Source organism: Pieris napi, chromosome 4, assembly GCF_905475465.1.
Source record: "Pieris napi chromosome 4, ilPieNapi1.2, whole genome shotgun sequence".
In the NCBI taxonomy this organism is placed as follows: domain Eukaryota; kingdom Metazoa; phylum Arthropoda; class Insecta; order Lepidoptera; family Pieridae; genus Pieris; species Pieris napi.
Genome location: NC_062237.1, coordinates 7,717,729 through 7,744,563, shown reverse-complemented (window position 1 = coordinate 7,744,563; position 26,835 = coordinate 7,717,729). Strand labels below are relative to the sequence as shown.

Genomic DNA, 26,835 nt, shown 5'->3' with positions numbered 1-26,835 from the left:
ACCTAAACCACTTCAGTGCACATAAAAGCATAAACAGGAACAAGATACTCGTTCACACATATCTAATTTCTATATAGAGCGAGCGCTGAAAGTTACAATTTTTACAACGACACCATTTTATGTACTCAGACTAGACTACAAATAAAGCGAAGTCGGTGGATATATTATATTCTGTATGTCGCCCGCGTTTGAATTTAAAACGAGTTCTCTAGTAACGTTTTAAAGCAATAGGTTTCTAGAATATTTTTTAAATTGTTACTTTGTGGTGAAGTTATATTATTTACGTTGCCTAGTATAAATAAAAAAAAAAAATATAATTTATTCATATATATATATAGTATAATGAATTCTTATGAACGTCAATACAAAAACAAGTTAAAAAGACTTATTATACATTTTTAAAATCAATGGAGTAGAACGGACAAAAAGAGCTCTCCGTCGCTCCTTTTAATTTTTCATTTACAAAATAAGAATGGATAAAACTGCAGCCATGACTCAGCACATCTTTGGAACTATTAATAATTAAATAAAAAACCTGAGCTAATTACGAAACATAATAAAATAAGATTCATAAATTTGAAACTGTCCCACAAAAATCGTAAGAGGATCTGGATAATTTTTTATAGCAATTATTTCTTTGGTGTTGCGATTTTCTGTAGATTTCGAAACAGAAAATAGCTTTATGCACTTCTCGATTTACATAACAAGTTTAATATTCCTCTATAAACTCTATAAAATTACAATAAAAATTATTCGTAAGATACTTTCCTCATTATTAAGCGATTACTACGCAACACTTGAAAGAACATCAGTGGAAAATTTACAATATATTCTAACAAATTACTTGCTACAACCCAACTTTCTCAAGATAGCGGCAAAATATTTGCAATCTTCAAACACGCGAACTCATCAAATGTATCTTGTCCGAATTAAAAGTTTGGACATAAATCAATTTGTTGAAAATTGCGAGCGTGCACGTGCATCACAGGTCATTTTTGCGCAGCCGTACGTCACTAGCGCCGCGCGGAGGAAACGCGAAAGCTTTGACAAGCGGCTAAAATGGCCGAGTGATCGTGATCTGCCACGCGGAATACGGCTCGTACGGTTTTTTTACTTAACGCTGGTTTTAAGCTATGCTATAGACGCTTAGCGGTCTTAGGTTTGTAGATAACGTTTGATAATGGCCCTTCACCTTGAGACGGCTCTACAGCGGAAGTTAAACTTCAAAATGACCACGGTAAGTGCATGTTTAGCCGGTATCGATCGAACGCGCGTGGAACATATGTTTGCTACGCTCCGTAGCAACGTTTGACCTACGAAGTATGAAACACTGTTTCCTCCACGCATTTGTAGAGAGTTTTCCCACTCATTACCCTGATTGACTGTATAAGTAGTGGTTTTTACGTTATTCAGATATCTGTTGATGTAAATAAACATTTGTACCGGCATGTTTGCGTACTATAAATTGTACTATAATTAACGAAGTATGGGTTAATTATTGGGTTTCAATACTTATTTTTATGAAATTATTAAAGCGTGGGCCGATTGGAGCGTAATACGAAACGGTTGGTAATGACGCCTCCGCAAATAAAAGGTCATAGGTTCTTAAACGTTACAGTAACAGTCGGAAGAGCAGAGGTTACGTTACGGAATAAATAATAAAAAAATTATTATTTCCATAAATTCCTAATTATAAGTAACATATAGTAATTATAATGTACTAGCCGTTTCGCGCCCGCTTTGCTGGACGAATTAAAATAAATTTTATGTTTCATTATTTTATTTTATTTCCATATTTTTATTATTCTTCTTTTTAACTTCCCGCTAAGAAAATTGAAATATTTCGAAAATCGAGTTTTTAACAGATGTTGACGTTTTGCGGTTCTAGGAAGCCTCTTTTGTTTTTATTAGCGGGAAAAATTTTCATAAAAGTAAAACAGAAATAAAAAAATGAAGGAACGTTGGAATTAAAAAATAAATAGCCATAAATTTCGCATCGAATGGTGGTAGTTTCATGTCGATACGATCAGTGGTTTAAGCGTGAAAGAGCCTCAAACGAACACCATTTTCTTTTTATATATATAAAAGATAGATATTCATAGTTATATGTAGCAACTCAGTATCTCATATGACTTTAATTTAATTTTCCTAAATGAGATTTGCAGAAAGATTTAAACAATGTACGATATTATGTGTGGTATGTCAGTCTACGTTTATTCGTACATATTTGAATGTGTAAAGGTGCTCACAAACTGAAACAAGAATGTGTAGCAGAAACATTTTCAGCGTATATTTTTCTTCAGGTCGTAATTTTTAGAAGCCTACACACAGACACTCATTTACAGTTGATTGGTTTGTAAGAAGAACATAGTAATATGACGTCACCGAACTCAACACGAACAAACTTCAGTATACGTATAAGTTAATGGAGGATCTTGAATTAGTTAAATTTAAAACATATGAAAAGTTATTTAAAAGATAACCGCAATCCCTTACATCTCAAAAACTGCCCGATGTTGACGGCTTTTGTACTGTTCTCTAACTTAAAATGATATTTACATCCCAGAAATTTGTGGACAGACACACACATAGAAAACACATACATCAATCAAACCTCCTTTAGATAACCTCTTTTTTTAGATCTTCTAAAGATTAAAGGAAGTGTTTATCTAATTTTTTTTCACAGTGGTTGCCTGGAAGAAATCGCTCAAAGCGATAAGGCCGCCAGTTGCCCTCCTTTTCATTTAATTCAATTATGTTTCTGCAACGAAGTGTTAATAAATAAATAAAAATAACATTTATGTTACCTATTCCATTTTCCACGAATGTTGACTTGGTTAATTTTGGCTTTAGAGAGAATGTTGCAACAAAATGTATGTATTTGCTCGCGCCATTAGAGACTCAACGAAATGTCTCTTTACGAGCATCGTGGTTCCCGCGGTCGGTACAGTTGTAATGATATTGTGTTTACTCGTGTTTAACTCGCTTTTATTAACTAAGGATTTTGTTGTTGACAATTTCATTTCCTTTTCAACTGTTGTGTGACAACTCGCAACAAGTTTGATGTTGTGTTTTGTACCCGTTACACAATTAAGACAGTTCAATTAAAATTATTTCGTTCCCAGCTTAGATTAAATTTTACACTTACTTCATACGGTATGATCATGTCCTGTATTTTCACAAATCAGCTATATTTGTAACCGAGGAAGTACTATTTAGCAATGCCATATACAGATTACAAGGAGGAAATCTACATTTAAAGTAACGTACTAATAACCGTTATGTAATAATAATAAACGTTTTTCACAACAGTTAAAAATCGTAATTTTTTCGAACCGGTTGAGTAAAGCTTCGCCAAAAGCCGGTTAGATTCTCGATAGTTACTTATTTAGTAACCCGGAACTAAAAATATAAATTTACTTTTTATAATTAAAACAAAAAGACAAAGTGGCAAATGAAATCTTGTGAAACATTACGTGATTTAGCAAAAAAAATTGTAAACATCAATGTGTATGCCATATGCAATCATTATAAGACACAATATTACAAAAAAGGGTGCGTGTACTTATGTTCGCGCGTAAGAAGTTATACTTCTTTGGCATTGTTAAAAATAGTTTTTGATGCATGCAAATAATTAATTACAATTAAATAATCAAAGACTGGAAAAGGAGTCATTATAGTCAATAAAGATCAGTTTACATTTTATTATTATTGTCTTACATTAAGTGTAACATAAATTCTATTATTATTCGAATGTTGTTTTTAAATTATGACCAATGCCGTAGCATCTTCCGTGGGCAACTTCATTCTGTTAATTTTGTGTCACGGTGCGCGCGCATCGTAAAATTTCACTCTCATAAATTTTTCATTACGCGCCTAAAGAAGTATAACTTTAAAAAAACTAAATAAAAACTATTTTTATTTATGTAACATTATTACAAATCACAAGTTTTAAAAATCTATACATCAATCTGTAGAAAGTATTTTCAATCACCTTACAGAAAGGCTAAACATAAATCTACGTTTCGTTTGAATCCACTGAATAGCCTCTATTCATAACCGTTGTATTCACCCACACAATCTCCACAACTTTTACAATACATTAGAATGTACTTTTCTGTAAAACTTTCCTAATGGTACCGCGATTGTTAGCTATTTGTTGCCTTCCAGCTTTTTAAACTAACGTAATTAACGTTGTGTAATATGTTTTTCAAATATTTTGTCATTATGCAATTGCAATAAGCAAACAGCTATATTTATTGTTTAATTAAGCATTTTGTTGTTAATAATCTCATCGTAGCGTTATTTATATATGTGTGTTATTAATAGTTTGAACTAAGAAGCTTATAGCCGTGAGAACCCAGTTGGTCTCATAAACGTTTAAACACAATTTCCTTACATAATTTCCCACAAACATCGTTACTTATGAGAGCAATCGTAACACCGTCAAGTACGATGCGACACTCCAGTCATGTTTTAAGCTTTAATTGAGGCGGGAACAGGCCAAAGTTGGCTGGCACTGCTCATTAAGAACAACAAACAAGTGGCTAAGTAGCAGGGCCTGAAGTAATCGGCTTTCGAATACTCTACCTTAAATATGCTATTGAATCTCTTATGTCATGGAAAGAGGTCTTTTATGGTATTTTAAGACTTCTGTTTGTTTCGTTCGATCGTTAAAAATCCCCTCGAAATTTCGATCAACGGGTGACGTGCATTTTCATTGAACAACACACGTCTTTTTTGCAAGTATTTCATAATTTAATTACACACACATTTTATAATTTAACGTTGAATGACGACCCAGAATGTTTTCCCTAGAGACCCTCCTGCTTTTTTAATTCAGTAGGTACTAAAATAAATTACGCAATAAATAGCATTTTTTATTTCTGTTAATAATTCAATATTAAATGATTATGTTCGTTTATTTGTAGTCTTACTATATGCATTCATGTCTTGATACAATATATAGCTTTACAATATAATTCTAAGAGTGCCAATTGTATGCAATGTTTATTATAAAGTGTGGGCTGCAATCAGTGAGCTATGAATATTGATTTTTACAGTTCACAACCAAATATAAACCATAATTCGGAACTATGCCAACACAGTATTTGTTTGTGTGTATTGGTATGTGATAGAATATGCTTTCTATTAAGTCACCTTTGTATGGACTACTTTTAAATTTATTTATAAAAAAATATTTTATTTCACTGTTTAATCCAAAGAATTTTATAACACTGCAATGAATAGAGACAAATCAATAGTCGTCGGGAGTTTAAAAAAGTATTAAAAATTTCGTAAAATACGTTTGCGAAAAACATTTCGATGAATAAAAGTAATTTAGAAAAGTTTAAATACCACACGTCTACAAAGATATATTATATATTGTATTGTCAAGGCCTGACTGATGCCTACGTGTCACAAGACACGTTGATTACCAAAAACGGATCATATGATGTATTAGATTAAGTTTTATTTATGTGTTAGAATTAAGTGTTTTTTTATGTAACTTAAATAATTGTTATTACATTGTACTGGGTGTCAGCAATAAAGGCTAATCAATCAATATATTGTATTGTCTTTAATACAATATATATTACGAAAAGCATAAGTATGGATGTTAAAAACACTACTGAACCTATTTTGATGAAAATTTGAGTTTCCTAGGTAATATACCATTCCCCCCCCCCCACAAGTAATATGAAGGTGCAGAAAAAAAAACAGAATCTACCCCAGGGGGGTACCACACGCGCTCGCGGTGGAGAATCCCCCTCTGGGCGTCCAACACCGGGACACTCTGCGCCCGGTGGTGGACGCACAGGCTGCCCTTCGTATTCTGGGGGGGGCAATTCTGCGCTCAAAAAAAATTACATTAATCGTTCTCGGGGCAAACGGAGCATTCCTACAAAGGCACCCCCGTCCACACTCGCCGTGGACTTCACAAATGTTAGGGGGCTCAATACCAATATCAACGCAGTCCACTACCATTTAGAGACTGCGAAGCCGGCCTTGCTCTTTCTTACCGAGACTCAGATTTCCTCCCCGGCTGATACTTCCTACCTCTCCTACCCGGGGTACAAATTGGAACATTCGTTTGTGCCGCGGGCGGGAGTTTGCGTGTACGTCAGAGAGGATATCTGTTCTCGTCGCCTCGGGACGCTTGAAGGAAGGGACCTATCTAACCTCTGGCTGCGCGTAGACTGCGATGACCATCCGCGATTCTTCCCATAGCGGAAATACCGAAACTGACCGACTCATTGAGCACATTCAAATGGCTACAGATTCCCTGCTCGAAAGGGTTCCTACCGCTGAAATCGTGATACTTGGCGATTTTAACGCCCACCATGCCGATTGGCTCGGCTCTGAAACTACCGATCACGCGGGAAGATCCTTTCACGACTTTGCTTTAGCCTACGACCTGACACAAATGGTCCCTGCGATTACGCGAATACCAGATGTGGATGGTCATAAACCCTCTTTGTTGGACCTTCTGCTGACTTCACATCCGGAGAACTATCAAGTCTCTGTTGACCCGCCATTGGGTTCATCAGATCATTGTGTGGTCCGGAGTACTGTGCCATCTACGCGCCCTTCACGGCCCCGCTTTATGGGTTGTCGCCGTATTTGGCACTATAAGTCAGCAGATTGGGACGGGATGCGGTCTTTCTTTGCGTCCTACCCTTGGGGGCCTATGTGCTTTTCGCCGTAAGCTCCAGATTCCGTCGCCGCCTCTGTCGCCGAAGTGGTTCTGCAGGGCATGGAACTCTTTATTCCATTTTCTGCGGTGCCGATCGGTGGCAAGTCTCAGCCCTGGTTTAAACGTTCTTGCAAGGCGGCCTCGCGTCGAAAGCGAGAATGCTTTAAGGCATGGGCGGAAGCGGCGAAATCTCGTGATGCCAATACCAGCGAACTTAAAACAGCATATAACTCAGCCTCCAGGTCCTTCAAACGGGAAATCACTAAGGCAAAGTCAGAGCACATTGCCAGATTTGGCGAGAGATTGGCCCAACTCCCTTCAGGGACTCGAGCCTTCTGGTCTCTCGCCAAAGCTGTTTGGACATAGCGAAAGCCTTCGATCGGGTGTGGCACAGAGCACTGCTCTCGAAGCTTCCAGCCTATGGGCTTCCCGAGAAATTATGCGATTGGATCTCCAGCTTTCTGGCCGATCGGAGCATCAAGGTCGTCATCGACGGAGCATGTTCCGACCTTAAACCCGTGAACGCTGGGGTCCCACAAGGCTGTGTTCTATCCCCGACCCTATTTCTTCTGCATATCAATGATATGTTGCAACTTAGCAACATTCACTGCTATGCGGATGACAGCACTGGGGATATTCTTTACACTGGCCGGGCAGGTATTTCTCGGGCAGTTGTTGATGAGTACCGGAACAAACTTGTGTCTGAAGTCGAAACTCTACTACGTGGAGTCTCAGACTGGGGCAGACAAAACCTAGTCCAATTTAACCCCAAGAAGACACAAGTTTGCGCGTTTTCCGCTAAAAAAACACCCTTTGTCGCTACTCCTCTTTTCGAAAACACTCTTCTTAAAGCCACAGCCAGCATTGGAATACTTGGCGTTGACATATCGAACGACGTTCAGTTTCGCGGTCACTTGGAGGGAAAGGCTAAATTAGCCTCCAAAAAGCTTGGTGTGCTCAGCAAGGCGAGGCGGTACTTCACTCCGGGCCACCGCATGCAACTATATAAAGCGCAAATTCGGCCCCACATGGAATACTGCTCTCACCTCTGGGCGGGGGCTCCCCAGTACCAGCTCCTTCCACTTGACCGTATACAACGCAGAGCGGTTCGAATCGTCGATGACCAATCCCTCTCCGAGCGGCTTGATCCTTTGGCGTTGCGTAGAGATGTGGGGTCACTCTGCATCTTCTACCGCATTTACCATGGAGAGTGTTCAGAGGAGTTGTTCGGATTAATACCTGCAGCTGAATTTCATCATCGGACGTCGAGACAGAATACGAAATTCCACCCGTATCACCTCGACGTCCGCCGTTCCACAACTGAGCGTTTTTCAAGGCAGTTTTTGCCGCGCACAACCACTATGTGGAACCAGCTGCCCACTAAAGTATTTCCGAACCAATTCGACTTAGGGTCCTTCAAGAAAAGAGCGTACCTATTCTTAAAAGGCCGGCAACGCACTCGCGAGCCCTCTGGCACTGAGAGTGTCCATGGGCGGCGGTATCACTTAACATCAGGTGAGCCTCCTGCCCGTTTGCCGCCCGTTCTAAAAAAAAAAAAAAAAAAAAATACCAGAAATAACTGAATTAAATCAAAGGATGTGACTTTTCACGAATTTTGTGGACAAATAATAAGCGTTCTTGCCTAAATAAATCTATTCAAATTATATCCAGAAAACATAGGTTAAGCCTGCTTTTTTGAAGTCGTTTATAATTTAATTATTAGAAAAGCGTTTGGCCTGGGGACGCGCATATACCGTGTACTAGTGTCAGTGTGCTTGACAGATGAAACGTCTACTGTCAATAAAGTGTTGTATATTTCTGTCTCGGTAGACATGGCTTCAATGCAAAAACTTAATAAGAATTAAGATTACAAACACGAATCTTGTTTATTTTGTTTACACAAGGTCTTTGGCCTTATCCACGTGCGAATAGTTGGCGCGGGCGCACCTGTTAACGGTATTTAGCTCATTATCTCAAATATTTCGTTTAAATATGCGCTTTTTAAAAGGATGGCAATATCCAATGAATTAATCTGATTTAATATAATTTAGATGCCAAGTTTTACGCTTTACTACAGCAGACGTGTATCTTTATGCTAGTAATAAAAAAACATATATATTTTATAATATTTTGAAGATTCGCGGGTTCGCAATTCGCAAAATTCGCACAATTTTTTTAAAAAAGGAGTCTTTGGTAGTTAAAGCAGTTATTTCTCAATTTTCATATGTATAGTAAATATTTTATTAGTGCATTTTTGGACAATGACATGTCTAATAACTACTCCAACAAATACGGAATATATTTAAAGCCCAATATCCCAATATTGATAACTTTGTCGAAGCATATTTAAAGTGCCAGTATTCCAAATTTAAAATTCAAAATTTAACGAGTGCATCAAGTTGCAATCGAGTGCGATGTGCCAACAATAAATGTATTTAAATTCGCCTATAAATAGCGATAATAAATCCATTCGCGGTCGGCTGTTGAACTGTGAGGCGCTACGGGTTCGCCTACATCACGACTCGTTTGTTTAATCACTGGTTAACTATACACGTTGATTACATTTGTATTTACCGTAATTGTAATGGGTTAAGTTTTGTAATATTCTCTACTACTTGGGTGAAGAAGTCTTCTAATATACTCGAAGATGTAGGTCTTCTCAGGTCTCCGCTGTGGTCAATTTAATAGTAATGCAATCAGCTAAAGAGAGCGTAGGCTATCCTTATGTAAATAGCAAGTTTCAATAGAGATAGGTTGTGCCACAACTCCACGCACACGCCACGAGTCACAACTCGTGGCTGAGTCGGCTTGAAGTACGCTTATTAACTTTTTTAGAAGTTATTGATTTAAGACAAAATTATAAACCCGTTATGTTTAAAGGAATTATATTACAGTTGCATTACAACCTGGTGGTTTTGGCAACGGATAGCATTCGCTTCTTTGATCAATTATATTTTACAGATTAGTAATTGGTGCTACGACCTTAAGGTTGATAATCGCATGCTGAAGCCACTAGGCCAACAATCTTTTTTTTTTCTTATTAATAGTAGTATTAATGTAGTTGCAGTTATCTTAGCCATAGAGTAGATTATGCTATAACAGAGAAGAGTGCGTTATGGTCTGTGTTGTTACAAGCAGTTTTCTCAACATATTTCATTAAAAGCGACTCATTTTGCGTTGTACAAAACGCTTATAATGTTGCCTTGAAGACGCTGAGATCAATATATCCATGTGACGCATGTAACATACTATGTTAGTTATAACGTACCTAGGGTACTAGTCTACGATCTATGTCCTAGACTTAAAGCATGACAGATTGCATTCCGTACTTAAAGGTTTAACTTACTACATAAATTGGAATGCTCAACTATATATCAATGCTATATTTTTATTAAAATATAAATAGATTTTGACAATGAATCACCTAATCGAATTGAAACCAACATTAAAATAAAGTCGGATTATGTGTATCGTAAAGTAACAGATTATATGCTGTATTTATAGTTATTCACTTTTTGTATTGAACTTAAAAGTTCACCTAATTACTTCCTGGCCTTGTTAAAAACATTATTAATTTTATGCAGATGAAACCAGTTAGTACTTAATCTAACCTATTTTGAATTGCTTATGATACCTTAGTGAACCAATGACTAGCTAAACTAAATGTATTTAATGTGAGACTTACGGAAACGTCCTACGTTTCGATGGTTGACGGACGTATACGGACGTATGAAATGTCTAGATAGCTGTTTATAAAGAAAAACTATTAGCTACATATATGAATGTCATGATTTGGTATTATCAATGTATTTGTAGAATTGTATACAAAACTTCAAGGGCGTCATTAAAATAAACTTCTCCACCTTTAGGTTAAAGTTTAATTACACCACATAACGTGATTTTCTTTATCACAAACCAGTTCATATCGCTTGGTTTAAGACCAGAGATATACTATTTCCGTTACACATAATGAGCTTGTTTTTATGACTCATTATATTATGATAATATGTAGATTTCGTAACTTGCGTGAAGGTACACAATGAATGTTAATTATTTTGAATAGTTCAAATGAGTTTAATGTGAAAATTTGATTTCATAGCGCATACCTACTATTAAATTAATGGAAACACGCTTAGTGACAATCGAATGTTAATGATAATTGGTGTAAACGGTTATTTGAATGGGAAGTGCAAGTGCGATGCGTATTTATGGTTCTATTTATATTTCAGTTTACGTAAAAAGCAATATCTCAGTAACGCTACAACTTTATATGAGTCTTGGCCGCAGATTGCATCCGTTTTGATAATTCTTATAGTTTATAGACAAGTCAGTCTTCTGTGTCTGACACATGTGGTCGATTATTAGGTTTGAGTCATGCTTTCTCACGATGTTTGCCTTCACTTCTTCTTAAGGAGCAAGTTTAATTAACATAAAAAGAAATATCCATTGCTTCACAGTCGTGATTCAACCACGACCTCAGGGTTGAGAGTGATTACCAACACTCCTCTTAAAATATTATTTTAATATTTTCGTTCCAATACCGGGTGTGCGGCAATGAAGTTTCTTTCTACATGTGCAATAAGCTAGGCGTACGGTAAGCGAAGACTTATATGTCATAGATGGCATGGCACAGAGGAAAAAAGGATATTATACAGAAATGATTATTATTGCTGGTTGCGCTGGACTATTTTCTTTTACAATTTAATTTAATCAGCTTCAGTGACAGTCTTTGTATTCGTAATCTTAGTAATAATTAGTCATCTTGTAAACGATACATATGTTTGTTTAAGAAATCAACGGTTTTTTTATTTGTTATCGAATCCATTAATGCACACTCTTTATCTAATTAGCTTAGAGTATTGCGTAGTATCAGTTTCACAAACAATGAATGTTGGAGTGATTTGTATCTTGAAGCGAATGAATGCGGGAATACTTAATATAATTATTTTCTCATTTCTTTCGTTAAATTCATTTTTTCATTCATTTCATTAATGTAAAATCTAAGCTAATTACTAGTTCCAAAAACCTTTTAATTTGCTACGAAATATATTTTATTTCGTACTCTTTGATTGTAGTCCAACATAAATAACAGCTATTTCTGTTGTACATAAATTAATTTTATACAATAATAGCCTTCATAAGTAACCTCTATATAGACTTTAAATAGATATTTATACGACAGATAATATACAGACAGCCAGTAAACAGTGAAGTGCGTCATGTTTATCACTAACATAATAACAAGTATGCTGACGAATTGAAAATAAATTTCAAACTTGAAGTGATTGATAACTATTATATTATGCAGGAACCTAGGCGGGGAGATTATAAGATGAAAGGCGAAACAATGACGCGTTACGTTTGCCAAAAAACCTTGCCTATGTTTGGACAAAATAACTAAACATTATGTTTGTGGTTGAGGCTTGACTTTATTAGTGATACTGATTCCATTAATGTTTGTGATAGAAATTCGGTTCCTTAGAGCGCCGATTCTATCTAATGATTATTTTTTTTTATTTACACTTCGTTACAAATAAGAGAAACACAATACATAAAAATTAATAAGGGATGCAACGGGCGGCCTTATCGCTAATAAGCGATCTCTTCCAGGCAACCCTAGTTAAAGAGAAAAAAAAAAGAAACATGATGCGTGCGAGAAGTGCATAACCAAATGTTATATAAAAAAAAATATATATATATACATAGAACCTTAATCTAAAGTAATAATGATTAGGTTTTTATATCAGTTGTACAGAGGTGAATTCAACGTCAACCCAAAAAATACAGAGAAGAACAGCATATAAAAATACACATAGTAGAAACTATTAAAAATTAAATATATGTAAAAAACAATCATAATTATACTATATATATCTACCAATGATAATATATGTAAAAATTACTAAAAACCCTCGACGACGACAAAGTAGGAGGCCAAAGAATATTTAAAAATACCCCGTAGAAGTACCTAAACTTTTACTTGATCAAATGTTTTTGGAAATCTTCGAGCTCGGGATTATAGCTTAGATTGTTTATGTTATGTTAATATATAAAAGCAAGCACTCATAAATGTGAATATCACACACATAGTGTATTTTATCGCTAGACGAAAAACAAAATTGTATGCATAAAATATTATTAACGTCACATCAACTTACAGCCTAATGTTTGTTTTATGTTTTTGGGGCCAAGCAAGTTATTTATTTCCTTTTCGTAGTTATTACAACGTAAATTAGATTGGCTACATTCCTGCAATTATTTTAGTATGCTAAATATAATAGGAAGTTTTCGGAGTAACAAATAATTTAAAGAAAGTCCGAAGATAAGGACTATGTGTAACAAACTATAAGCAGATCATGACGTCTTGAGTTCATCAAATCAATAAAAACCATAAGTTAGGAAGTTGACGTGGTTTTCACCGAGGGTTCAACATGCGATACTCAGGTGGTGTCAGTTGGACAAATTCCATCGAACCATCGAAATTATGATGATTGAATGAAATTATTATAGTGTTAGAATATTTCCGACATTTCACCACACACCAAACTATGTTTTAATAGAATAGGTTTTTTATTAACTTAAAAACAAGAAAATAGTGAAACAGACAAAAGGCCTGTAAAGCTATCGTCCGAGTACAGGCTGCGTTACACGAGCCAATCCTTGACCCTTAGCGGCAGACGTTGGCGCCTCATCACATGATAAATATACTCTGGTATTTATAATATATATTCAGATCCGAATCTGGCAACTCACTATTGATTAATACGTTTTCTAGGTTTGAATTTTAATACTATTTCCGAGATAAGTACTGGAATTGGTTAAAACAAATGCAATTCGTAGTAACATGGAAAATTTATGCTGTTTTAATTGTTGAGTTTTGAGAGTATACGCTCTTAATTTTGGTTTCCGTTTTTCCACTTGTGTATTCAGAACCGCTGAAAGGCGTCGCCCATTTTCTAATTACTTTTGTTTAATAACTGTTTCATTTGTAATTATATAATAAATGCTGCAACACAAAAGATTAATGCCCCAGATTGGTACTAAGCAATAATCCACCACAAAGATAAATCTTTATATAAATAAAGAGAAGTTTCGCCGTACTGCATTGGAAATTCTTTAATAATTAAGTGGAATATTCTTATTGCGGCTAGACCAAGGGTTCCGAGGGCTTCAACCTTAGCTCATTTCTAAAAAGAGAATAGATACATCATTTTCTCCATATAAATAATGAAACATACTATTGAAGTGAAAACTTCTTTAGCGGCGTTGTAAACTTTTTTTGGAATAGGTAAAAATATTAAACTCGCGTCAGGACACGTGACCTGATCGAAAGTAAGACGGCTGGAGAGTAGACAGCTTGTTTTATTATACAGTTTTTTTTACAGTAGTTGGACTGGTGGAGGGTAAGATACAGCGTAAGGTGGTACAACCACACTCGCCAGATTTGTTCTTTTTAAACAGTGCGATGTTTTATTTATCCCAACAAGTTTTATTTAAACAGAGGCAGGGTGGTACCCCGCTGCCGAGAAGACCAAAAAGAAATGACGAAATGATACGACTCGTGCAAGCTCACGGAGAGTGAACTACCAATTAATTAATTTTACTGACACTATTATGACGAGCAAATAATGAGCAAATAAGCTAGTGGGCGGATTCCTGTTATCACATAGTGAGGCGATGATACGTCGATGCGTATCATCGCCAGATTTTGCGTCAATTTTGTGGATAATTTTTGCTTTGCAGTAAGATTCTCTGCCATCACATTTCGCAAATCGTGTAGTTCTGCACTTAGCGATGTCAACAACAAAGTATAACTCCAGTGTGATTCTACGAGCGTTGTTGGATGACGGAATCCGGGTGTGTAGTTCCATGGAGCATTTCCGGAGTGCAATCTATAGAAGACTGAAAGGCAGTCAACTAAATTCTGATGAGTTTAGGTTCCTAGATTTAATAAAATTTTTTCGTACCATGAAAACTGAAACGTATTGGAATCGCAATACCGAACGAAAGAACTATAACTTTGTTTGTGGTTTCTATATATGTTTTCAAATTTAACTGTCCAACTTGCAGATGATTTAATAAAAAAAAATCTTTATATATTCTTCCTAAACTCTAAATTAACCGAAAATAAAACTCTTCAATATCCGAAATATACAATTTATAAAGTTTTACTATATTAAACACAGTATATCTTCTTAATCATAATTATTTCGACGGTTCGATACAAAAAAGTTGACGGACAAATTTTGGTTTAGTCGAGAGTACCTACTACGTCAGAGTCGTGGTACTAATTTTTATACAAATTAAATAAACGATTTCTGATAAGGAGGGAGCTTGTAGGTAATTGTTTATCAGAATGCCAAATCGTAAAATGACTGCTTGACGACTGATTTGAGCGCGACCGCCGCTGCGAAAACCGCTGTGAGAGTTCGAAAAGTGAGTTACAGAATCGCAAGGCTGCACATACCCACGCATAAGGAAATACGAATACAGTCGACTCTCGATAATTTGAAACTCAAGGGACCAGAGATAAATTTCAAATTATCAAGAGTTCAAAATAACAAGTGTTTGAATAAGCACGAGGGGGAGGAGCGACTGAAGGAAATAAGAATTTGATCAAAATTTTTACTTATTATTTCTATATTCTTATTATGTATTAACAATTATTATTACATATAACCATTATTCACAAATTTTTATTTCAAAAAGAAGTCTGTAATCTTTTTTTGAGTGAGTGACTTCATTTTATCATTGTCCAAAGAAATTTTGATAGTGGTGAGAGCTGCAAAGTAATCGTCACTTGTGTCGGCAACAATTGACAAGTCTGTGCATGTATGCAAACAAACGACAGGTACGTGCATGATAAACGCTTCAAATTATAGAGAGTAGGGAAAACTGGATTTCAAATTATAGAGAGTAGGGAAGACTGGATTTCAAATTATCGCATGTTGGCGAGCAAGATAATACTTTTTCAACTTCAAATTACCGAAGGGACCAATTTCTATTGATTTTATTCAATTTATCGAGTGTTTTTCAAGGGACCGGATTTTTTTTCAAATTATCGAGAGATTCAAATTAACGAGTGTCAAATTATCTAGAGTCGACTGTATATTATTCAACCTGAACTTCAAACTAATCTATATTATTAAAAGAAAAAAAATTTCATACCAATGGATTAAATGTCAATGTTTTATTTGCGGATTGATTACGTAGGCTGAGTGTAGGCGAATTGTTACGATAAAATTTACGAAATAGATAAGAATTTTATTTGTTTTATATAGTAGACTAGCAAACTCGGCGAACTTCGTTTCGCCACCAGATGGCTTTGTTTTATGTAACATTTCGTTTGGTGATCCCGCTTTTCTGTTGATTTTTTTCCTGAATTTTCTTTGCTATAAACCTCACGGAGCCCGAGACCTTACCAACGAATGCAAAACCGTGGAAATCGGTTCGTGCGTTCTTGAGTTATAGCGTCAGGAAGGAAAACCCGACTTATTTTTATATAGTAGATTATAATAGTTTTTAAAATAAATTACGTTTCTCACTAGAATTACAATTTCTTTGACATTTATAGATTAACGCCAGTGTTAATTATCACGTAAAGTTATAAATATTTATTGTCTTTCCTACAATTACAATCTAAAACATTAACTACTTATTTAAATATATCACTTAAAGGATTCCGATGGTTATAAGAGAATTCATTCCCATTTTTTTATTATTTCAACTTCCTTTGAGAATAGTCTATACAATACATTTTGAATCTAGTATTTTACCAAGCGAGTTTTAAGTACAAAATACAAAGGTAGCAAAGATTGGGAGAAAGCAATCAATGCGATATAAAACCTTTCTGGATTTTTTATTACAGTCTGTGTACGGATTGAATGAAAATGTATTTCTTTACCTTGTCACATAGGCTGATAATATAGAATAATGTTTGATTATTTCTCAAGATTTGTCTGAAACCTATATATAATGTGAAAGATATTGTTTAGGGAAACAATTTGGACAACTGTATAAGTTTCTTTCCAATATACTTTTAAAAAGAACAGATTAACATTTTAAAATAAAAGTTATTCATCCACATTTCATTACAAAATAAAGCGTTAATTTATCTGTAGATATGCTATGAAATAGTTCATTATCAACTGTTTTAATTAAAACGGGCCATAGATTATGAGTTAGCGAGGCTTTGAACAAATAAATTGTACCGATAAGGCTTCTATTGAACAATGTAGAGAGTGGTGACATTAACTTTTATATTACCTAACGTTAATGAGAAATATTTCATAAAACTGGACTTTGTTTATTTTCAAGCGCTATTTCAGGCTTCAAAGATGAGGTTTCTTTATAACCTTTAAATGTATTTTTATTATCGGTGTAGGTATTAATGTGAAGTTCTTTCTTATCAGTAGTAACTGCTAAGGTATAATAAAAAAAATACGTGTGGCACTCAGGGACTGTCGCGGTAAAGCTATTGCACAGCATTTTTATAAACTTATGCAATATTTATTTATTTTTTTGCAGTATTTTTTTTCTTTGATATTAATTCAATCTACCACTCTATCAGACTCAGACTAACACGCCTATCCGATCACGCTAAACCGATGTGTCGCAGTATGCGTTCTGTCCCGCTCTAACGCGTATTGGCCGCACCTATATTACGTCATCGTGTGTTAGGTTTATTTCGTTACGGAATTTCTTGATCGTCGCCGCGCTCAAAGCCCGCGATAAAATCTATTCAATAGCTTAAAAATGTATGCGTTCTTGGACTGTCTTAGAAAATTCTACTATTCTATAGGCAATCTCACAGTTATCAGAGAAAATTGGTAAACGGTGAATCTGGGCCCTCTTTTTATTTTACAGACAGCAATCAAATAGATCCGCTTTAAAGACTCACTCAATTATGTAAGAAAACCATGGCCATCACTTCAGCCTCGCCAAATTGTGCTTTCACTTTAAGAATACCCCAAATGACTTGTGTGGATCATAGGAGCACTTGTGTTCAAGCATTTTAAGTAAAAATTATTCTGACTTGGTAAACTTTTCTATAATATTTTAGCATAGAAAATTGTACTTTTCAGTTTGTTGTTAGGTACAATTTACGCGCTGAATAGGATTTTTCTTTCCGAATGAATCGCTCGGCTACTTCACACAAAAAGTTCATAATGCAAAGACCGTCTGGACAGCCTTTATTCTTGTGACCACTCAAGACAAACAATACTTTCTGAGACATTATTAAGAATAGGTAAATACAATAAAATGGGATAAAAGATTATTACCAGCTGATTGTTTAACCTGAAATGATAAAACGTTAATGGTTTTCAAGTCCCTAGATTTTTTAAATATTATGCACATACAATCTTACTGGTCAAGTCCTTACCTTCGGAGAAATAATCCATAAGAAATAAATATCGAAGATAAATAACGCTCTGAGATAAATAACATCACGAATTACATTATATACTTATATATAAATCTTATGTGCTTGTACGTGTGTCTCTAATTGAACTTTTTTATAGTACGGACAGAAAGCTGTTATGTGTTAAGGCCGCCCGTGGTCACTCACACTGCTAGAAGGCTCGTAAGAGGTTTACCGTGCTTTTAGGAATTGTTATGCTTTTCTCTTGAAAGTCGAAATGATTTGAAAAGTCATCCTTAACGGCTGGACCTTGATGAAATTTTACTGTCATGACAATTACTCCCAGTAGCAGGTTTAGTAAAATTTAAGGAATTTTGTACAAAGAAAAGTCTGTCGGGTCCGATAGTAGATATCCATTATATATGAATAAAATAACATTTACTACCACTCTCGTATTTTTTGAAATAATACATATATTAGTCAACTCATTGCTCAAATTAATAAATACGTTTTATAAGCGTTTTACCTCCTGCCAGCTTCGAAATTTTGAAGATTCAATTATTTTCTACCAGGCGCTAAACGCATAGACGGTAGAGGTAGACATGAAATAGCGGTTTAAATGTTATTTCAAATCCCATGCTTCTCACCGTTCCTTTTATCGTTTTTAAGGCAATAAGGTACCTAACAAAGAGGTGCCCTAACCTAACAAGGTGGAAAGGGCCACCAGGAAAAAGAAAGAGAGGTAGCCCTCTTGCACGGTGCCCGGTGGGCTGACGAGCTTAAAAATGGAAGAGGATTGGAAGAAACATACTCAAGATAGGGAGAGATGGAGCCACTTGTAGGCCTATATAAGAGGACCTTGGAAAAAAAATTATAAATAATTATTTCTGTATAAAATTTTAAGTGTGTGTATCTTTAGTATAGACAGACGAATGTTGCAAGAAATAAATGAGGCATAATTAATTAATTAAAGGTGATTCCAAAACAAACGTTTGTTTTGCCGGGAATCGAGCTAGACTCGGGGCGTATAACACTCACAAAGCTTTAGTATAACTGTATACTAAAGCTAGGAATTGTAAAATCCAATTAGGAACGTTGCATCCCCATTCGCCCACGCATTGAAAGGTTAAGGGTGAAGTGTATTGAAATGGGCCATGACGTCATAAGTATTGGTCTTGTAAGCTACAAAGCTTTTCTCTTGTTTTGTGTTAGCTTTGAAAAGATTTTATAGCGATACGTAGGAGTACTGAGTGTTTCAGTGTTTGGAGTTGTATCTACTATTTATTCTATAGTATTTTTTTCTGGATATTTAAGGTATGATTCATGCATCGTAACGAGAAAAATGCAGTAGGTATAGACAATTTTAAAATTAATAAATATTAATATTAAGATAGTTCGTCTGGACTTTTTCTCATATAGTTTTATAGAAATAAACTATGTACCGTTTCAAAGTCTCTCCTACGAAAATACAGTAGATCTAACTTTCATCTATTTTTACTTCTATAAATTTGATGTAATGCAATGCAATGCACCACTACTATGTGGACCACTGAAGTATTTCTGAACCAATTCGACTTTGGATCTTTCAAAAAAAGAGCGCACCACTTTAAAAAGGCGAGCAACACATCCGTGTCTTTTGGCAATGTGAGCGTGCATTGGCGGCAGTATCACTTTACATCAGATGAGCCTCCTTCCCGAACGCGCAGGTGCCCTGTTACATTAAAAAAAACAAAAAAATGTGAATGGATACGCTTATTAAATTTTATAGCACTAATACTTCTCGGCTTATAAATCGATTTATTTAACAAGATTCAACCTGTTTGTGTTTTTTTTTTTAATTGTATGTTATAATCGGAAAATGAGAAACATATCAATGTCATAGATGTGCAAATTAAAACACGATACCAAAATGGCACTTGTTAACCATAATTGGAGTATTGTATAATGTTTACAATAATTGCGAATGAATAACGCGTCTCGTATCGGAATAGCGACCATTATTCACTTTCAACGATAATTTGATACGTACCCAGGCACGCGTGTTGAATATTTTACTTATTTTACACATACTTTAATTGGGATATTACGAACGACGGTAATATAGATAGAATATTGAACCAACTTTTTTGTACACCGCTACTTTAATATTATAACTAACTGTATCAGGTTATAAAGTATATCGTGATTCATTCTTAAAAGAGATTATCAACAAGTATATATTGATTCAAAATAGGTGTGCGCTTTATTATGTATAGCACATTTTAGTTGGCATAATGGCAAAGCAGGCTGACTTACCTACACCTACAATCTTTATAAGAAATCGGGAACAGACATTTTGGGGCGTGGGGCAAATATATCAACGGACCTTTAAACAAAATTGTCATGTAATGTTAACAAATTATTTTCAATATTCTTGCTAAAGTTTCACAGTCGTCTTGAAATTCCATAATTTTACCTCTTTATTGGACACTAATTCGGTCGTAGCACGATGTTCTATAGCCTAAAGATTTTCTCGGTAAATATAATTATAAATGAAAATACTTAACTAAACTTTACTTAAATACTTTTTTGTTAGATATGGCATCGCGGAATATTTAGTGATGTCTTCTATAAAACTGTAGTACACACTTTGCTCTATTGTCAATAGTTTCCGCAGCGTGCGCGATATATATACATCTTTATGTATATTTATTTCCCTTTTTCACACCTTAGGTTACACTATTATAATTACATACAGAATTCTAACATTTTTGAAAATATTCTATAGCGTGTTCATCGGGGATAACGTAGGGTTCTACTAGTCGTGAAAGTTTAAAAAAAAAGTCTCAGTAGCTTTGTATCCAGGAAACAATCAATTCTTCCTTTATAATATTAGTGTAGTTAATATATGCAAGGTGGAATGTAGAGTAATGGGGAAAGCTAACTGTGTTTTGGCTTGTACAAACTATTGTGAAAATGTTATGGGTTTTTGATGACGTACCGTCTGTACATTCTGCGTAGGTAAGCAACCGATAAGCGTATTTATGGTTTTTATCGTAAATCGAACTGATAGTATTCTTGCAAAACACATTTCGCAACCTTTGAAATATTCAGTTTTTAGTTGGAACTTTAATATTTTTATCGACATTTGATATCGGATGAAGTCCTTTCCGATACTCACGTTTTCCGTTCCTCATCCCTTTCAAAACTGATTCTATTTCCGCTCCTTGGATGTATAAATTAATGAATCAATTTTCCTCTGAATTTGACCCTTTCCCTCTGTTTTATTCACAGTTCCGCGGAGTACTTGATATGTTTTAAGCTTTCAAGTGGTTTATTGTATTTAACTTGTAAAGGTATAATTGGGTTTGCTTACGTAAGGTTCATAATTATAAATTGGTCATTATATGGTTACTATGGACAGAAGAAAATTAATAAATTTACATCGAACGGTATAAAAATATGACGAAAATATAGAGAGATCAAAAACCGATTTGTCATCTATCAGACGTGGCAAGTGCACTCTCTTGTCGGCCCAGACTCGTTAGATAAATTTATCTTAATTTATTAAAAAAAACCTTGAAAAAATCATTCTTTTATGTAGTTTATTATTAAATGAAATCCCAATGTGTATTATTAATACATGTTATACACGTTTTTACTAATTCAAAATCCATCACATATTCATCAACAGGTATATTACTTCTTCTTCTTCATCAGGTGCCACTTTATTACTAAAGGTTGGCTGTTAACAACTTGCTGCGTATCTTGCTCAAGTCTAAACAGCTCCTCGGCCCAGTCGTTTCGATGATGACGCAAAACGTGTACGAGATTTTCCGATTTTTAACAGTTTTTATAAACTCGTGTCGTCGCGATTCGTTGCTGGACTCTTTCAACTTTTTACTGGCCAGATATAACAGAGTAAGCGTCGAACCCTCAATTTGATACTAAAGTTGTAACAACAGTACATTTTTCAGGTATAATACAATGTCTTTCATATATGCGAATACTGAATCCTTACTCATACGCCAGTACGAAAATTTCAGTTTTTGACAGCTCGAAAGTAACACATTTAGTTTTACAACACGTATTTTATTAACGATGCTTGTTTAGTCACGGAGCGCTTCTACTTTCCTTTAAAAATTATCCTTACTTTCTGTTAAGATTCTACGTGTTGCACAAATTCACATCGAACTTCTTAACGGATATAAATCGTCAACTTCAACGTCAATCATATAATAAATAATAATCATAAATCCCATAAAGTTTTAATTCAATTATATCAAATCTTTTACAAAATAGACACAGTGAAACTAAAAATAGGCCCGATAGGACTCTATTAGATGAATTTAATTTAATGATTAACATGATTCAATGTCTCTGGAGTTTAAAAACAAGGGCCTATTTAGATTCAAACAGTGCCTAAAATAGCCTTATTACTGTGTTAGTAGCTAATCTATTTGTCCGTGTACTGCAGTGAATCATGCGGTTTTGACCTCAATTGAGGCGAATTGTCTAAAAATTGCCTTCTCGGATTAACGAAAAGTATGAAGTTTAAAAATAGAACTGGAGCATTTGAGACAACGACAATAGAACTAAAGTAAACAAACTTTGTTTAAAATAATTACCACATCGGATTGTTCCTAATCAAGAACCCAAATAACGTCATCTAACGACAGAACTTAATTTTGAGTTTTTCTTTCATATGTCGTAGCCTATCGCAATTCATTTATTTACTGGTTTCCACCTTCTTGCAAAATATAACAAAAAATTCCTAAGCGCCTTAATTTAGATCAAGAGCCAAATGGGGCCTAACAAACGAACCTATATAATTTCATTTTTTACTTATATTAAGTATTATGTAGACTAAGAATGTATTAGCTTGATTATGAATGTTGTTATAACTTTTAAAAATACAATTACACTAATAAAGAAAGCAACTATTAAAGCCTATCACAATGCGAACTCAGTTTCTATAAAAATATCAGATACTTATCTACAAGACTTATATCTGCATCTGCAGTTCCATTGTGTACATTATTAAAAATACTTTTAAAAGTTCAGTGAAGGAATGAATGTAATTCCATTCAAGTTTTCAGCTGCAAGTGGAACTTGGTTGAATCCTCTTGGTATCATGGAGGCATTGTTCTGAACACAATGCGATCTCGGCATGTGTAGGACTGAAGAATGGCCAAGACTAGAATATATTTAGACGACCACCGCCCATATACAACCTACTCAGTAATGTTAAGATGGTGTTTTATAGGTTATATGACTCGATATAGAAGTGACTGATCATTTTTTTGGTCTATGTTATGTCGTTTTCTGAATCAAAAAACGTACGTGTTAGATGTTATACTTCTTTGGCGAATAGAAATCTATTCAAAAAATGTATTTACGTCACAAAAAGCCGACACCCTGAAGTTAGCTATAGTCAACATTTTGGTTTTTTTCTATTGTTAGTGTCGTTTTTCTACAAACGTAGAATAACATTTTTGTAAAGACACGTTTTTTTATCAAATTGGGTTGTTTCGATAGTGTCTATTGGATAGCCTTATTGTTGTTACCAACGCTAAAGACATAAAATATATATTCTGCTTATTATTAAGCTATTAGAAATACACGTACATAAATAGCTTAATAAAAGACATATATTATCTTTGCAAGCTATTAAATTTTGACTTTTATAACATTTGAAAAATATAAGTCTCTAGTATAGGCATCTTAGGTGCATCTTTTGAACTCAACTCAAATTAGTTCCTCTATTCTTTGTGCTTTTAATATTTCTTTTGCAGATGCAGATGGCCTAGATTTTACTGACTAAAATATTTCGTCATGAATTTTTTATTCATTACTTTTGTTTAGGGAATGTGAATGTATATTTTTAGATATACATTTCCTATTTGGATTTTTGTTTATTAAAAATGTTACGGTCATACGGTTTAAGCTGATCATACCTAATATACTTTTTATTACAAATTGAAATATATCAATAAAAGACGTTAGAGTTTAGGTTATTTAACGTATTAATAGATACTAGCATTTCCAATAGTCTGTAAATATAAATCTAGACTTAAGAAGGACCGCAAACCACAGATAAAAATTAAGGTTGCCATTACTAAAATAAACCTTTAAACGTTCCTAAAGCCAACCTATTTCCTTTTATCTAAAATAAAGCGTATAGAGCTTAAAATTGCTCGGTATTTAGAATGTTTTAACCATACAAGGAGCTGATAAACTCTCTCGATAACGACACGAGATGCACAAGGAATGCGTTAGCAAATTGCTAATAAATCAGGGTTTGAACTATTAAGTACCGTCTTGGTAACTTTGTGGTTGAGACGTCGTTTGTAAGATACTAATAAGATTATTAAAGGAAATTTTATACTATGTCTTGTTTCCGATAGTGATTTTACGTGGGTAGTTACACAGACTTTATATGAGTTTTTGAATAAGTTATTATGTCTATAGAACGTTTAGATAAATCGTAAATTACATTTTTGTACGGACGTGTCAAAGGATATACGAGTATTAGATAGGCAGAGACATCACAAGACTTAGACTGTTTTTTATCTGCACTTTCTAACGTCTTGAAATTTCTTGTAATACACAACCATATAGGTATAATATCTATACATAGATATTTTATATGGTAACAATTAAACGAAGATTGACGTTGGTAATAGGAATGTAGGGAATATGAAGGCGTCTTTAAAAGACAATTAATGATGGATGGTGGGATTTAAAGACTCGTCGGGATGGTTATAGCTAGGGTTGTCACATTTAGTAAAGTATGACAAACAGTAGATTGTAGACAAATAGCAAATGAGGGCAGCGCGCAACAAACTAAACAATAAATCAACAAAATTTTACTGCTGAAATGACAAGAGCTGACAATTAATTAAATAGTATTGAATTGAGATACCATTTCAATAAGTAACGAAAACATGTTTGAAAGTAACTGTATACGTTATAATGTTTAGTACAAAAGTAAGTATAACCGAATTCACGATACGATATACAACCTGCTTTCACAGTGCTCTAGACTCTATGACATATCCACAGGCTAGCAATTGTGTATAACTCTGTGCGAAAGCAATTCTAATCTTAACTATTCTAGATTATTGGCAGCCCTAGTCATAGACAATATGATGTGCCTTAAGGTGGGAACTGACCAAAGTTACGATGTGTAATGTAGCATTCGCATCGAGCGTGTAACGCATCGAGCATGTTACGCTGTGTATTAAAATCGGCGTAACATGCTCGTCAAACGTCTGTGCTCCGCTTTCGCCGCCAGTATTCACGAGATGGCTGACAGCGAGGACGCGTTGGTATCTTTGATTTTACTTAATTATTGTTTCATCCAAATTAAGAAGAAGAAAATACGTTACTGGAGATCAAACTTATTTAAAAATATAGGCGTATGTGGTGGTTTGTCATTGATAGCAACTTTGAAAAACCAAATGATTACTGGACAGTATAAAAACTTTGTACGCATGTCTCCGATCGATTTTGAAGAACTGTTGAATTTATTTGCTCTGGATGAGCTGGGTTCCACAACACTTCCTCTTTTCTTCCATTTTATAGAAAAATACAGAGATTTTTCTTTGTTCCACTCCATGTTTGATTGATTGATTGATTGACGTGTGATTACTCGCGACGCGCGTGCGCTCGGGACGACTTTTGACAAAGAGCGTACTGACCGAACCGCGTAACACTCAAAGGATTCGCCAAAAAACCGACAGCCAGATGGAGCACTCAAAGCGAGCAACGACGGGCTCGTTGCTCGCTGGTTTCCCCGTAACACGACGTACTGACTGCACGAATGCTCGCTGTGTAACATTACATTACATGTTACATTACACCTCGTAACGTTGGTCAGTTCCCACCTTTAGACGAAGGCGAGGGTCGATCAAGTATGAGTCCTCGAGACGAGCGCCCTGAACCTAAGAGCTTTAGACTTACCTACTGCTTTGTAACAAACCTTTTCTAAAATATATCGCGTTGAAACACCTTTCGTGTTAAAATTTTATTTGACCTCTGATACCTAAATGCTAAAAACATTTCTCGTCATTCTTAAAAAAATCTATAATTGCCCAGTCATAACTAAAGTGACGTCTCTTTTCATCACTGCATAAACGCAATATGTCATATGATTTTTATGTATAAAGGAGTAACATTGACGAAATAAACTGAAGACATAAAAATACCATAGACTAAATTGAAAAAAGGAAAGCATTGTATAACACAATTAAAATTAATACAATTATTTTGAGTTGGGCATCGTTTAAGGACTACGAGTTAATTTGAAGCTTTGTTTGGTATTGAAACATCTGTTGATTTAATATTGAGCTGTAATTCAGTATGAAAATTGGGGGACTCATAAGAGTTGAATGATCGCAAAGGGATAGATTTTGTAGCATTCATACTTTGTTCTAGTTTAATTAAGAATCGAAGTTTGAACTTTAAGGTTTTCACTTTAAGGCCAGGTCCAAGTGTTTTATAAAGTCATTTCACTTTGTATGTTCACATTAAACATTATCATATCAGATAAAATATTATCTAATGATTTTCTGTGAATTTTAAATTAAAAAAAAACATGCTAGTTAGCTATTGATATTAAAGATTCTAGTTTGAGTTTTTTTTTAAAGGATTCCTGAATTTAAACGCGATTATCGAAAGTTGTAATAAGCTACGTTTCAGTTTCTCAGTTCATTATAGTATTATGTAGACTAGAAACAAATGAATGCGTTAACAGACTTGAACTTCATTTCGTACACTGTTATCTAATCTGTGG

At 34.7% G+C, this 26,835-nt stretch overlaps 1 protein-coding gene across 6 annotated transcripts in view; it reads left to right on the top strand.

Moving 5' to 3' along the window:
- Positions 1 to 1,062: 1,062 nt before the first annotated feature.
- LOC125048860 (protein alan shepard) overlaps positions 1,063 to 26,835 on the top strand; it is a 161,095-nt gene continuing 135,322 nt past the window's right edge. For 2 of the 6 annotated variants that reach the window (XM_047647798.1, XM_047647796.1), the window contains exon 1: positions 1,065 to 1,237. In XM_047647798.1, coding sequence (XP_047503754.1) covers positions 1,181 to 1,237 — 57 coding nt within the window. In that variant the 5' untranslated portion in view covers positions 1,065 to 1,180. Of the gene's footprint in view, positions 1,238 to 26,835 lie in introns of all 6 variants that reach the window. The other 4 variants (XM_047647799.1, XM_047647797.1, XM_047647801.1 and 1 more) reach the window with 3 other exon arrangements.